This window comes from Taudactylus pleione, unplaced genomic scaffold (genome assembly GCF_031769625.1).
Source record: "Taudactylus pleione unplaced genomic scaffold, aTauple2 ptg000179l, whole genome shotgun sequence".
Lineage (NCBI taxonomy): Eukaryota > Metazoa > Chordata > Amphibia > Anura > Myobatrachidae > Taudactylus > Taudactylus pleione.
This window is the reverse complement of record NW_028284581.1, coordinates 3,314,645-3,327,375: the sequence shown is the minus strand read 5'-3', so window position 1 is coordinate 3,327,375 and position 12,731 is coordinate 3,314,645. Positions and strand designations below refer to the sequence as shown.

General features: G+C 36.7%; 1 protein-coding gene across 3 annotated transcripts in view; it reads left to right on the top strand.

Moving 5' to 3' along the window:
* The window catches only part of TPMT (thiopurine S-methyltransferase), a 101,952-nt gene extending 91,236 nt beyond the window's left edge, over window positions 1-10,716 (top strand). For all 3 annotated transcript variants that reach the window (XM_088475840.1, XM_088475842.1, XM_088475841.1), the window contains exons 6-9: window positions 499-573; window positions 1,487-1,572; window positions 2,478-2,522; window positions 10,499-10,716. In XM_088475840.1, the coding sequence (XP_088331966.1) occupies window positions 499-573; window positions 1,487-1,572; window positions 2,478-2,522; window positions 10,499-10,620 (328 nt within the window). In that variant the 3' untranslated portion in view covers window positions 10,621-10,716. The remainder of the gene's footprint in view (window positions 1-498; window positions 574-1,486; window positions 1,573-2,477; window positions 2,523-10,498) is intronic.
* Window positions 10,717-12,731: the final 2,015 nt, after the last annotated feature.

Sequence of the window (12,731 nt, the reverse complement as noted above, 5' to 3'; positions counted from 1 at the left end):
ATTCTAGAGGTACAGACTTTTTTTCGAAGGGTGTTGCTCACTTTCAATGACCTTTCAGTCCTTCACTGATCCCTGAGACTTAAATTTAGCGTTGAAAGAATTGCACCACTTAAAACAGTTGATTGAAAGTTTCTCACTTGCAAAACTTTTTTTTTGCTATTTCCAGTTTTTTAGCTTACCCTACCAATGGGGCAGCAGTATGCAGTAAGAACACCTTATTTTGGTATAAGTTTTCATTCTTATAACTAGTTCCAGAAACAGGAATAAATAAGTGAAATAATTTCAGAAATGAATAAAATAAGCATCTGAACATTATAGTATGAAAGCTACAATAAATATTGTATCAACTTTGGTACAGTACCTTTTTCTCTGAGCACTGACACCTTTACAGTGATCCCCCACCCCAATGTTTTCAGAGGAAAGGATTTGATTTAATCCAGTTTTTTATGCAAAAATTACAAGCATGTATTTAAATGGTTCTGTCTGTGTTATTTCTAGGTCAGTCATTGGGAAGTTTGATGGAATATGGGACAGAGGAGCCCTGGTAGCTGTGAACCCAAGTGAGAGAGAACGGTTAGTTTGCATTTCCCATTTTCTAAACAATACACATGCCTATATATTTTAAGTGGTGGGAGTATAGTGGCTTGAAAAATAAATAAATTAAGATTAACATTTAACACTAATACCTAATAGATAAACAAATTTACAGTAACATTTAACATACTACATAATAGAGACTTCTAAATACATCCAACAAACTCTCTTACTTGTCATGTTAAGAGGGAGGTGGTTATATAAGCCAGGAAAGTTTAGGTGACAGCTTTGCAGACTTTCTTTGCAATAATGTACTTTGTGGATTTCTGGATTCATACACAAGGTATCACAGTAACTCAGGTGACTACAGAATTGGGATAATGGGCTAAATATGTAAGGGGAACTTCAGCTGTCTGTAAATTAGTGGGGAGATAAAACGTTTTTTGTTTTTTTTAACAGCTGCAGTAGAATGACAGGGTAAAATGAGCCTAATACAGAACTGTAAGAAGTGCATGGGATGTGTCTTCAAATAGCCTGAAGGTGAAAGGGTCTCAGCAATGCTTATCACTTCCAAGGCCCCCTCTCTACACTGTAGAGAGCAGAGCAGAGGCCTCTCCTGAGCTGACACATATGACGTGGCGAATGCGTTTCGTCTGTTTTGTTAAAATTAAGATCTCATGTATTTACAAAGTCAGCGTTGAGCACATTTTAGCACTATTTATAATTTTCTAAAATATCAATTAGTAAATGTTCTACTTCTAATGCTTTTATTCAGGTATTAATGTGTTTATTTCAAACATGTAAAGTGCTTTAGTACATGTATGTTTGCATGCATATACATTAGGCATGCATGTACTGTATAAATTTGCTTTATTGTGTAATTCATTTAAACTTGCTCAAGCACTCTATGGCATGACATATAAAAGTATACATGTAATACTCTTCTTTCCAGGTATGCCAACGTATTGCTGTCACTAATGAATGAGGACGTGCGTTATCTACTTGTTACAGTTGAATATGATCAGAAATTGCATGCAGGTAAGAACACTGCCTAAATGCCTTATGTCTTTACTTAGTTTTCTACTTTCGTCCTCCTACACATTGACACACCATCAATTCGCACCTAGGGGAATAAGGCCCACATAAACATGCAGGACTCCCCCACCAGTAAACAGGCACCATGCTGAAAGGCACTTTCTGGCACCCCTGATGAAAAAGACATCAGTGTAATAATTAAAAGTCAAAAAGTGAATAAATACTATTGTGAAACTAAAAGCCAAGGAAACCTTAACAGCCAGTGACTGCTTGGAAATGCTGGAGCTAGTTAATCTAAGGGTTAGTATGTCTTGAAGCCAGCGGCCACTGGAACATGTAGTTCCACAAAATAAAAAAAATGCGATGTGCATGATGTACACAATTTGCTCCTACCAAACCACAATGCCAGTGAATGAAGGGTCAATCCACACTTATCCAATCATAGCTTCCAGCTATTGGAGGCAACTCGCTCTAAGAGGCTGAGTGCGTATGGACCCATCCAGGTCATTAGGAGCATTGACCTAGCACTCTTCCTACCTGCCCCAGGTGATTTTAATTAGTATGGGTCCTGTGCATTGCAGTACACACATGTAATGGGTGCTATTACAGGTAAGTGCTAGATAAATGTATACAATGTGTCAGTATTAGGGATGTTAGGGACCCACCTGATGAGGTTCACCTTGATGCGGTAGGTGGGCAAACATCTTTGGCCAAATATGTACTAAGAACCTCAATTTAAAACCATTTTTATTGACAGTTTATTATATATTTTGTGATATTAAGTGTTCTTAGTACTTAGAGTGTGCATCTGCTTTTCTCTCCTTCCATTAGGAGCATTTGTCTGATATGTTTCTTTTTATACAGTGTGTCTGGTGCTTCATCTAACTGTGGTTTGGATTTTTATTCAGGGCCACCTTTTTATGTGTCTGAATCAGTGGTGAAAGCATTATTTGGTAAGTAAACCTGTACACAAATGTGTTACCCTGTGAATGTATGTGAGCATTCTTCTCTTGTATGACATTTAGACAACAACAAAAACTACCGCACCGGTTAATCTCGATATACCCCTTCTAATATATATTTAGTTTTTAAATTCTTAAATTGTCTATATAAGGGGTGTGCTACCTTCTGCCAGTAAACAGAGCTAAATTACAAGGAGAAATGAAAGGCAGTATAATGGTGCACTATCCGAGCAAAATTATTTAAAAATTAACCTTTATTAGGTATTCATTAAAATAATATCCCTTTAATAAAATATTAATAGTAAGCTTAGCAAAATATGAAACAGATTAAATAAATTATTATAAATATAATACACTTGGTGTCTCACCCGTATTAAATGAGCTCAATATTAGAGTCAGTAATATCAGAATTATTACATGAATTGATATCCAATCTTCATCTCATATTATTACTTATAACAAGCAGGGATACTCAATATTCATCTCATAATTTTTCCCAGGCAGCAGCTTTATTGAATTAATGTTACACTAAATTGTTACATCCCACTGTTGCTTCTCAGTGGATACTTTATTGAATTAATGTTACACTAAATTATTACATCCCACTGTTGCTTCTCAGTGGATACATATGTCTTCTGTTCAAAATAACAAGATTTTCCCTATTGCTTGTATAATAAGTGTCCAAAATCAAACTATGTGGACACAAAAATAAAAATATGAGATCTTATAACAGTAGTTTTAAGCTGTGTTAGTATATCAAATGTCTCAAAATGGTCAATGTATTATTCAACTGCCTTAAATCATATAAATCCTTATTAATTCATTTGTTAAACATTACAACTGCTGCAATGAGATTTACATGTGATACACATGCATCAGCGTCTATCCTCCGGCGCTTATTTAATTACTACCTTGTTATAGTCCTTGGTAGATTTTAGCGTCGGAGGGAAGTGATTAATTTGTTGGATAAATCAAACAATGTTAAATGTCATAGAATCTAATAACTAATACTGTAGAGCTTCATACAATATGTGGACATCAATATCTGTCCTCCGGCGCTTACTTATATCACTGCCCAGCTGCTATAATGCAACAGCTGTTATAGTCACTGGTAGAATCTAGCGTCGGAGCAAAGCAGGTGAATTTGTTAATACAGAATTCCCTGCTGTCTTTATTTATTTATTCAGATGACACTGACAGGTTTGACTAATTATATAGAACCTCATGTCTGATATTATGGGATTTCATATAATATATGGACAACAGCGTCTGCCCTCCAGCGTTTACTTTATCACTGCCCGGCTAATACAGTACTCTGGCCGTTCTGATCACTAATAGAATTTAGCGTAGGAGCAAAGCAGATAAACTATTAATACGGAGTTCCCATATAATATATGAACATCAGCGTCTGCCCTCCGGCATTTGCTTTCTCACTGCCCGGCTGATACAATACTTCAGCCGTTATGATCACTGGCAGAGTTTAACGCAGGAGCAAAGCAGGTAGACTTTTAATACAGAGTTCTATACATGGTTCTATACATAGACATTGACCCTTATCCTCCGGCGCTTGTTTTATCACTGCCCGGCTGATATAATATTACAACCGTTTACAATCACTGGCAGAATTTAGCGTCGGAGGGAAATGGGTGAGCTTTTAGTGCAGGGTACCGATGCGCATTTCGCCTATCGCTTAATCATGGAATCAACCCGATGGGCGGGTCTATTAGGTTTAAATACACTTACCTATCTTGTTCACATTGTCAGCATCCAATCGGTTTCAGATTAATGAAAGTCCTATTTCCAGGAATAGTAAGTCATTGCCGATTGAATACCCCAGCCATTATAGTAGTTCAAGGCTAAATCAATTACCTACTTCTGATAATATCTAAAGTTGATAATAATGGTGAATAAATATAAAAATATATAAAGTGTAATTACATGATAAATTAAAATTAAAATGAAACCCTATATTTATTAAAGTGATTGGTGATATTCGTGATTAATGAAAAACTTACAACCTATTGTAATGTCTAAATTAATGTGAAAAAATATAAGAGAGAGATAAAAATAAAAATAATAAAGAGGACTCTCATGTATTATAAAATGTGATAAATAAGTGAACATACTCAAGATGACCTATATATAGATTATAAAGGTGACGTATATATTAAAGTGCCCAAGTGAATATAGTTATTTCATATGACCTATAGGTATCAATTAAAATTAAATTATCTAAATATAGTTATGTATATAATCCTAATTTTTCTTCTTCTTCCATGTCCAATAGGAAAAGATTTTTTATAATTCATTTTTCACCTCCAACCTATAGGTCAACTAATTATCATTTTGTAGTTATAAATTAGTTTATCAATCCTGTATTATCTGGCTCATATCATATAAATTTATTACAATAGAAATGATAAGAAGTGGTATTATAAAAAAAAATAAAAAATTATCAGAATTATTTTAAAGAAAAGCAGCATAATTATTCCTCTCATTGAGACCAAAAGGATGAATGCTTCCCATCAGAAAAATAAGACGTGCTTCCCTCTGCAACAGTGATTTAATTAAATCACCTCCTCTGTTATCAATTTGCACTTTCTCCATTATAAAGGCTTTGAGAAGACGTGTGTTGCTCTGATGATGACTCAAAAAATGTTTGGCCACCGTTGTAAGAGTTTTAAACTTTTTTTGATCATTTTCAGCATTCTGAATACTGCCAATATGTTCCAATAGTCTCTGTTTGAAAGGTCTGCTGGTCATACCGATGTATCGTAAATTACATGGACATAACAGACAATAGATGACGTTTTGTGAATTGCAATTTAAAAAATCTTGAATTTGCCAAGAATGATTATACTTATCAGTAAATTGTTTCGTTGTGATCATATAAGGACACGCTTTACAATGACCACAAGTATGTGATCCTTTAATTGATGGTTTAAAAGATGGTTTCGACCTATAATGGCTATGAACCAATATATCCCTTAAATTTTTGGATCGTCTCCAACAAATTGGTACTCTCTCTCCTATAATGGTAGCCAAATCTGGATCAGCCTTGAGTATATGGATATGATTTTGTATAATTTGTTTAATCATCTGGTTCTCCTGGCAGAATGTACCTATGAATCTAATTGGTTGTTGAGTCTGATCATTCATGTTTTTATTCAGCTTCGGATGAATCAGTGATGTCCTCGGTTTTGTTTTAGCAAAATTGAAGGCCTTTCTTGTGGATCTCTTACTGTATCCTCTTAAGAGTAATCTCTTATCCAGTTCTTTTGCTCTTTTTTCAAAAGTCTCATCCTCTGCGCAGTTTCTCCGAGTTCTAAGAAATTCCCCTTTTGGTATTCCAGAAATAACTGCTTCATGGTGAGAACTTTGGGCATATAGGATGCTATTTGTCGCAATCGGTTTTCTGAATATATCAGATGTTAAGTGTCCATCTTCTTTAACGGAGATTGTCAGATCTAGGAAGTTTACAGTTTGTTGGCTCATATCCATCATGAGTTTAAGATTAAGATTATTAGAATTAAGAATCATTATAAACTCCTTCAAATCTCTTTCACTTCCCTCCCATAAAATAAAAAGATCATCTATATAACGCAGCCAGAGGAGGATATTTTGGGTATATCGTTCGTTAGTCTCTGTGAACACGTGTTCTTTCTCCCACCAACCCATGTACAAATTAGCATAGGTTGGTGCACAGGCTGTCCCCATAGCTGTCCCCCTCTGCTGCAGGAAGTAACTTCCGTTGAACGTGAAAAAGTTTTTTGTTAAGACAAACTTCAGTAATTGGACAAGAAAAATATTAAAATTACAGTGAGTATCCATATTCAGAAAATATTCCGTTGCATGTAAACCTTTATCATGTTGGATACTGGTATACAGCGATTCCACATCGCACGTGACCAACCAGGACCCCGGGGTAACATAAAGCTCTTCAATTTTCGTCAAAATATCCATGGTGTCTCTCACATATGATGGTAGACTCTCAACAAATTTTCTCAGATGTTTATCTATGAAACAACTTTTTCTGTCAGATTGTTCATACCGGAGACAATAGGTCTGCCTGGTGGATTAGTAGAGTCCTTGTGGACCTTCGGTAGCATGTAGAAGGTGGCCACTTTCGGTGTTTTTGTTTCCAAGTAATCAAATTGAGTTTTATTGATTATGCCATCATCCATTGCTTGTCTAATCAGATTATTATATTCTTTCAGATATTCATCTGTTGGATTATATGGTAGTCTCTTATAACATTTGGAATCTTGAAGTTGTTTTGAAGCTTCCTTCAAATATAATTCTTTAGGCCATAACACTATATACCCACCCTTATCGGATGGCTTCACAAGGACTTCTGACCAACCTCGTATTTCATTAAGGGCATCCTGTTCTTCTCTGCTAATATTACGTTTACCATAATGTTTTTTCTTTACCAGCTGATCCAGATCGCGTGAAACTAATTCAGTGAAGATTTTGATATGTGGATTATTATTAATATCTGGAAAAAACTCAGATTTCTTTTTTAATATAGGTCTATCTATAGTTGTTGTCACAGACTCTGTCATATCATCATCAGTATACAATTCTGTCAGGATCTTTAGAGTTTCCATATCTTCCTTTGTATTTAATAAATTGGATGAGGGGGGAGGATTTCCATTTGTTTGTATAGCTAAATTACCAAGGATGGTATTATCATTTGCTTTATTCATAAAGAGTTTTCTTAGATATAATTTTCTAGCGAATAAATTGATGTCTTTCTCCCATTCAAATCTATTCATACTTTGTGTGGGGGAGTATGAGAGACCTTTACTTAGGATCTGTTTCTGAGGCTCCGTAAGAGTCTTCTCAGTAAGATTAATAATTTGAAGATCCATTTGTCTCTCTATTAATATCTCCTCCTGTATGTCTTGGGTTTCTCCCATCTCCCCCCTAGGTTTCGAGTTCTTAAATTTCTTCCCCCCTCTCCTAGTCCTCTGGAATTGGGATTTTGGTCTTCTTGACCTCTCCCTAAAAAATCCCTCTGATTAGGAATATATTTTCTTAATGTTGATGATGTACTGATGTTATCAGAGTCTGAAGACTCCATTTCTGAAGTAATGTCACTTTGTTCATCTCTCTCAATCCTAGATTTAGATTTTTTCCATCTATAGACTTGATCTTCTGCATAGTCATTAATATCTCTTTGAAATTTGCGTTTTTTCCTTTCTATAATCAATTTTTCCATATCCTCTACTTCAGAGATGTGTTTTTGATAGTTTCTGAAAATTTTCAAGATTCTCAAAAGATTTCAGTTTTTCCCCAATGCAATTAATTTCTTTTGTGCATTGTTCCAGAATTATCTCATCATGTTTGATTAGAATCTGTATTAGTTCAAATGAGCATTTTGACAGAGTACCTTCCCATTCTTTTTTCAAAGATTCATTTGCCAATTCAAATGAAGGAAAAATTTTGGGTCTTAGACCTCTCGGTATCATGTTATTCTTGACATAATTGGCAAAAGTTAACCTGTTCCAGCGTGTCCTGGATTGTTTAAGTAAAATTTTCTTTAGTTCATGCAATCCTGTCATCCAATCCTCTGCATTTCCTGATTTAATCAGACTTTTATTTGAGAAGAAATCGTTTGCATTACTTTTCCATTTTTCTTGTCTACATGTTAAATCCTGGCTTATACTAAAATTAGCCATTACAAGATAGATATCAAAATATATGTTATCAAAAGACAGGGATATACTGTAAATTCTAATTATTAAAGGGATATTATTTTAATGAATACCTAATAAAGGTTAATTTTTAAATAATTTTGCTCGGATAGTGCACCATTATACTGCCTTTCTTTTCTCCTTGTAATTTAGCTCTTGTATGACATTTACTAAGAAGTGACGGCCGAGTCTTCATTCCTGGAGGAAGTCTGAAAAACAAATTCATTCATCTGCAATAAAATTCAGAGTATGTGCTAGATAGATAGGTAGATAGATAGATAGATACATACATACATACATACATACATACAGTCAGGTCCATAAATATTGGGACATTGACAGAATTTTCATATTTTGTCCTCTATTCACCACCACAATGGCTTTGAAATGAAACAAACAAGATATGATTTAACTGCAGACTTTCAGATTTAGTTTGAGGGTAATTACATCCAAATCAGGTGAACGGTGTAGGAATTACAATGGTTTCTATATGTGCCTCCCACTTTTTAAGGGGCCAGAAGTAATGGGACAAATTAAACAATCCTAAATCTAACTTTCACTTTTTAATACTTTGTTGCAAATCCTTTGCAGGCAATTACAGCCTGAAGTCTGGAACGCATAGACAACACCAGACGCTGGGTTTCATCCCTGGTGATGCTCTGCCAGGCCTCTACTGCAAATGTCTTCAGTTCCTGCTTGTTCTTGGGGCATTTTCCCTTCAGTTTTGTCTTCATCAAGTGAAATGCATGCTCAATCGGATTCAGGTCAGGGGATTGACTTGGCCATTGCATAACATTCCACTTTTTAGCCTTAAAAAACTCTTTGGTTGCTTTTGCAGTATGCTTCGGGTCATTGTCCATCTGCACTGTGAAGCGCTGTCCAATGAGTTCTGAAGCATGTGACTGAATATGAGCATATAATATTGCCCGAAACACTTCAGAATTCATTCTGCAGCTTTTGTCAGCAGTCACATCATCAATAAATACAAGGGAACCAGTTCCATTGGCAGCCATACATGCCCACGCCATGACACCACCACCACCATGCTTCACTGATGAAGTGGTATGTTTTGGATCATGAGCAGTTCCTTTCCTTCTCTTCCCATCACTCTGGTACAAGTTGATCTTTGTCTCATCTGTCAATAGGATGTTGTTCCAGAACTGTGATGGCTTTTTTTAGATGTTGTTTGGCAAACTCTAATCTGGTCGTCCTGTTTTTGTGGCTCACCAATGGTTTGCATCTTGTGGTGAACCCTCTATATTCACTCTTGTGAAGTCTTCTCTTGATTGTTGACTTTGACACATATACATCTACCTCCTGGAGAGTGTTCTTGATTTGGCCAACTGTTGTGAAGGGGTTTTTCTTCACCAGGGAAATAATTCTTTTGTCATCCACCACAGTTGTTTTCCGGGTCTTTTGGTGTTGCTGAGCTCTCCTGTGCATTCTTTCTTTTTAAGAATGTTCCAAACAGTTGATTTGGCCACACCTAATGTTTTTGCTATCTCTCTGATGGGTTTGTTTTGATTTTTCAGCCTAATGATGGCTTGCTTCACTGATAGTGACAGCTCTTTGGATCTCATATTGAGAGTTGACAGCAACTGATTCCAAATGCAAATGTCACACCTAGAATCAACTCCAGACCTTTTACCTGCTTAATTGATAATGAAATAACGAGGGAATAGCCCACACCTGTCCATGAAATAGCTTTTGAGTTGATAGTCCCATTACTTTTGGCCCCTTAAAAAGTGGGAGGCACATATTGAAACTGTTGTAATTCCTACACCGTTCACCCGATTTGGATATAATTACCCTCAAATTAAATCTGAAAGTCTGCAGTTAAAGCACATCTTGTTTGTTTCATTTCAAAACCATTGTGGTGGTGAATAGAGGCCAAAATCAGAAAATTCTGTCAATGTCCCAATATTTATGGACCTGACTGTACATACAAACATACATATTCTCCGGTAAGTGTTAAAAGTATCATCATGAGCACATACCCTAATACAGCAAGCCTTTTCCTTAACTGGAAACTAAATGATGAGGCATTTGCCAGATATTTTCGTTTCTAATTGTAATTTGAAGGACGGTAACTTTGTGCTATATAGACCATGTATTGACAGAAATCTTAAGCAGGTTTTAGAAAAAATGAGTTGGCAAAACAACTGTTGATAATTATATAAGATGTCCAGAAAATACTTATAACATAGGCTACATTTATCTTATTAGTTCTCATTTTCATCTTTGCATTCTTTGCTTTTTTCCTTTTAGGCTCTTTGTGCAATTTTAAGCATTTGAAGAAGACTGATGCACTCACTGTCAAGCAGAGAGAGTGGAAACTAGATTTCTACTTTGAACACATTCACCTCATAACTAGAAAATCTCATTCATGATTAACTTCAAACAGATGCTGTTTGGTGACCAAGTCAAGCCAATAAATACCTCTTGGTATATCTTTAAAATTTTAGACTTACTTCGCTTTATTATCAGTTGCACATAAAAGGTGTTGGACTTTATACTAAACTAGCAGTACAGACATTGTATGTTCTAGGCCTCAGAGAGTAGCCTCTTCTTCCATAATTCTATATGTATTTTACTTACATAGTTTAAATTTTTATCATCGTCTTGGTTTTTCTATATAGTTTTATTTTATCCACAGTTCCCCTGCTTATCTGAGATTACAATCTAATTTGTGGTGAATTGGAAACAGACAAAGGGCCAAATGTAATAGGGTGAGAGTTTAGAAAATGTCAGAGTTTAGCAGTAACTCTCACACTGTTACATTGTTCGACTTGTATTTTCAAAATGGGAAATCATCTGGATGAGAGTTTAAATCGTGAGAGTTTTTTGAGTCTGAAAAACATGGGAGTTTGCATGTTCTCGGGTTATATTACATTGGCCGAGTTGTATTTTCAAAATGGGAAATCATCTGGATGAGAGTTTAAATCGTGAGAGTTTTTTGAGTCTGAAAAACATGGGAGTTTGCATGTTCTCGGGTTATATTACATTGGCCGAGTTTAAATAGTGTGAGATTTTCTCTCACATTTTCTAAGCTCTCACCCTATTACATTTGGCCCCATGTGACTTGTCAAAGGTCACAGAGAGGAGTAGTGTCACGACCTGGCTCTGGGGATCTTCAGTCGTCGGACTGGTGTCACAACCTGGGCCGTGAGATTCCATTCCGGGGACTGGGAGTCGAGGGAACTAGGTGAGTAGGCAGCAGATAAACACTAGAGGGTGTTGGTAGTGACTGATACAGGGAACACTGAAGAGTATCGGTAAGAATATCACTGGAGAGTATCACATAGAGAATATCACTGGAGAATGTCACGTAGAGAATATCAAATAGAAAATATCATGTAGAGCAGTGGTTCTCAAACTCAGTCCTCAGGACCCCACACAGTTCACGTTTTCCAGGTAACCTAGCAGGTGCACAGGTGTATTCATTACTCACTGACTCATTTTAAAAGATATACAGGTGGAGCTAATTATTTCACTTGTAATTCTGTGAGGATACCTGGAAAACATGCACTGTTTGGGGTCCTGAGGACCGGGTTTGAGAACTTATGATGTAGAGAATACCACTGGAGAATGTCCTGTAGATTATCGGTGAAAAATGATGTTGAAGAATATCGGTGAAAATCGATGTTGATTGTCCTGGAGCGTATCGGTGAGAATTAATGTTGAATGTCCTGGAGAATATCGGTGAGAACAGATGTTGGTGAAATTGTAGAATTATCAATAGTGACCGATGGTGATTATACTATAGATTTATCGGTAGAGTATCACTGAAGAATGTCACTGGAGAATAACATTAGTGAACTGCACTGGTGATTATATCTGAAGAGTAACACTGGTGATTATCACTGAAGAGAAACACTGTGGAATCACACTGAGGAAACGTACTGCAGACAATCACTGAAGAATATCACGAGATAGTTCTGCAGAATGTCACTGAAGAATATCACTGGAGAATTACGCAGAGTAGCACTGAAGTATGTCACTGAAGATCAGTACACAGAAATAGCACTGAAGTATAAAGGCCCCCATACACGGTGCGATTGCACCGTGCGAGACGATAGGGGATCCGTCGTCCGACATATCAGGCGGTCCGCACACATGGTGCGATCGGGTGGCCGACCGCCCAATATGCCGGCTGCCCCCCTGTCTCACCCACACAGCAATTCATGGGATCGCACATCGCATACTCTGATCTCATGGTCCTGCAGACAGATCAGGGGGTGCGATGTATGACCCCACGGGAGCGCACTCGGCTCGATATCAGGGCCATACATGGTGCAATATAGCAGGCAAATCGAATCGCCTGCTTTATCGCCCCGTGTATGGGCACCTTAACACTGGAGATAGTCACTGGAAGTATTCAGCTTGGAGGTGTAGTGAAGAGTTGTTCAGACACTGTTTCCTGGAGTCCTGCTTTATACCCTAAGGTAGCTGTCCATTGGAGGATAGAGTTAGCTGAGAACTCACAAGGCTACCATTGGAT